We start from the raw sequence: 3,500 nt of genomic DNA on the forward strand, positions 1-3,500 counted from the left end.
AATCAAATTTATCTTTGTAGAATTCATAAGTGTTTTAGTTAATTAAAAAAAATATCATTTAAAATTACTTTATTCATTAATTTTGATTTTCCCATTATCTTGAAAGAACAAATTAAACACCCTCAATAAGACTAGCTGCACAGGTTCCGACATGTTATATCCTATGATGTTGTGTTTTCAGGATACCCATCAATAAAAATTAGTTTCATAATTTTTGCCTTCAAATAAATTTAAAGTCACAGCATACTATGCATTGCCAAATATATTTGCATATATTGTTTGGCTTCTCCATCTTTGCTTTTTACACAGAAACAGGCCAAAGAAATTAATTTAATTTCATGTGGAGAATGCTTTTAGCACAGAGGAAACAATAGCTGAAGAGACAACAGAAACAACATATGAAACAATAGCTAAGTAATCATTTTGTTATTAGAAACCCTACAAGAAAGTTTGTTTTTGAACAAAAACATCATATCACATCACAAAGTCGATCGTCATATAAAATTGAAAAAAATTAATTCAGAAATTAACGCAGGTGCTAACGATTCAAAAATATTTTCATTATTAATTATCCCCGAAACTGCGTTAACATATCATTTTCTTTATGCTTCTTTTCCAAAATGCAATCCTCATATGTTAAAATTTTTGTAAAAGTTCTTTTCATTCAAAACGAAATTTTTTAATTTGTTATCTTATGCAACAATCAAAAGAATTTTACAGGTGAGTTCAGAAAATCGAAATAAACGTGCATTTTTTGTTGTATACCCGTCAAAAGCAAACAAAATTTGAGTTTTTGTGCGTTTTGTTGAGTTTTTCTGAGTTTCATAAAATTTCGTTGTAATTTCTGTAAAAACGTATGCTTGAACTGAGGCTTTTTTTGATGAACATATTTTTCACTTAATTTTTCGTTAACATCAGAAGTCATGTACCTCAGATCAGCAAAAGCTACTAAATATCATGAATCAGTATCAATTAAAAGAACTTTCTATAGGTTTTGGAATAATCAAATCAATTTATTTTTACTTTTTCAAATTTTTATATGTTTTATTCAAACACATGAAATTGACCTTATAGTAAAACATGAAGATAATCGGATAAGACTTGATTGGAGCCATAATATGTCGAATCAAGGAATCATTTATACGACCCATACTTTATGCGAAGGATATGATTGGAAACAACTGAGCTCATTTGATTTTAGTTCAACAAAACAGATTAATGTGTTGAATGTATATCCAAAAGATGATACAATAATTGAAGTAACATTTAAAAATGCTTCAACACCAAACATGACATTAGCAGTCACGGGATTACTTAAAGTTTGGATGGAAGGTGGCAGCTATGATTATAATGGCGAACATTTTGAATTTGAATCTTTGGGAGCTAATCCATATACTCTAGAACAAATTATGCGCATTACGCCCAAATCAAATACTGAATTTGATGAAATGAGTTTAGAAGAAATGCAAAAATATGATGTTATAGTTATAGGGTTCTTCGATAGAAATGGAGGATATGGAAATCATCCAAAAAAAGACACAGTTCAACGTGTTTCAGACTATATTGATTTAGGTTATAGTGTTCTTATGGGCCATGATGGGTTCGGCTTTTATTTCGGCAATAGTCATGGGTATGGACCTATTGCTGATAAATTTGGCGTCAAACTTGGCACAGAAACTATTAATACAACATCTTCATATTATTCTGTTGGAACAATTTCATCAAGATGGATGCATTGGTCAGAAGAATTTTTCATTAAAATGAATGGGCTATTAACTGAATACCCATATAAAATTCCATATGGAAAATTACCAGCTTATTTAACACATACATGTTCGAATGCTGCATTTGGAGATGTATGGATGGAATTAGGTGAAATTAATGTGCCTAATGGTGAATATGTTGGTGATTTTACTGAAGCAGAAAATTATCAATGGGAATTAGATGGTTATGATGAAGTCAGATATGGTAATCCACATTATTATTTAACAACTTATAAAAACACTGCAATGATTCAAATAGGTCATACAGGATGTAATGCGACCGAATTTGAAAGAAAAGTTTTAGCAAATACAATATATTATTTATGTCAAAGAACTTCATTTAATTATTCATATGATAATTCGATTTTATATAAAAATACAAAATTAAAGAAGCCAAACATAACTCGAATTGATAACAAAAGATCTGTTATATTAAGTGTTAATAATGAAACAGAAGAAATTCATTATAAAGTTATTGGTAAACCTTTAAATGAAAACATTACATATGAATCCAATATAGAAAAATTTGTTCTAACTTATTATTCAAAAGAATATTATTATATCATTGATAAGGTTAACGAAACAATAATTACATTAGAAATGGTAGAAAAAATTAATAAAACTAATGATATCATTGATAATATCATACTTCATGAAGATATATATATTCATGTTGCTGCAATTGATAATTATGGGAAAATAAGTGAAACATCTCATTATTTCATGGGAAAATCGCCTGACCCAACGCCAACATTTACTAAATCAGACACATTTACACAAAGTAATTCATTTACAAGATCAAATACATTTTCAGAGTCAAATACATTTACAAGATCAAAAAGCACATTCATTTCATCACATATCTCTTATAATACTCATTTGCGATTTTTGGGTGTTTCTTTGTCGCACTCTTTCTTATTGTCTTATTCATATTCAGTTACAGAAACAATTATTGTTAAGTCATTCTTAACAGATTCATTAACTGCTTCATTACAAAAATTTCTCAATACAGTTACAATTTTATACGATTATTCTGTTGTCGCATACACAACTTATCTCACATTTTATTCAAATTTTTATGTAATTATAAATGACCAAAATGAAAAACAGACAAAATCCAATAACGCAACTTCCATTACAATTGGCGTTTGCGTTGTATTCGTTGCAGTTTTGTTGGTTTCTTTAATTACAGTTTTCCTTATTCGTACACGAAACAAAAAACAAAATAATAATGACGAAGAAGCATTAGAAATTTCTGTTGACGAAAATAAAGAAGTTGAAGATTTCGGTAACTTCACAACAAATTTATCAGAAATTGAAGTGGACCCATTTGCTAAAGATTTTAAAGAAAGTAACAAAATTCGAATTTCATAAACAATTTGTTCTTAATTTTTTTGTAAAATTTTTAATTTTTGACACGCAGATACGATAAGTGAAATTCACTTCAAAATGACAATTTCAAAACGACGATAGTTTTCTGAACACCATTTGAGTCGCCTATCGTTTGGTGATACAGCATTGAAAAGTTCGTTTTTTTGAAAGTTGACGATCGTTTTTATCTCAATTAAAGTTTTTACATTTAACCGTTTCGAACTGGAAAAAAAATTGTGCAGTAACAGAAAAGAGAATAAGACAAGAAAGATGTGCGTATGATCTTTATACGAAATTTTAGGTTTATATTCATGATATTTTGTCAGCCTCAAAATATAAAATTTTGAGTTAAAATTCATTTGTTGT

General features: G+C 28.4%; 1 protein-coding gene across 1 annotated transcript; it reads left to right on the forward strand.

The window, feature by feature from the left end:
• Positions 1 to 1,289: 1,289 nt before the first annotated feature.
• On the forward strand, positions 1,290 to 3,137 carry GO595_001644 (bacterial Ig-like domain protein; the record flags this gene model as incomplete). Its single annotated transcript, XM_067914465.1, has 1 exon — positions 1,290 to 3,137. The coding sequence occupies one exon, from the start codon at positions 1,290 to 1,292 to the stop codon at positions 3,135 to 3,137; it is 1,848 nt and encodes a 615-aa protein (XP_067778220.1).
• Positions 3,138 to 3,500: the final 363 nt, after the last annotated feature.

The sequence above is a fragment of the Histomonas meleagridis genome (assembly GCF_020186115.1).
Source record: "Histomonas meleagridis strain 2922-C6/04-10x chromosome Unknown contig_146, whole genome shotgun sequence".
In the NCBI taxonomy this organism is placed as follows: Eukaryota; Parabasalia; order Tritrichomonadida; family Dientamoebidae; genus Histomonas; species Histomonas meleagridis.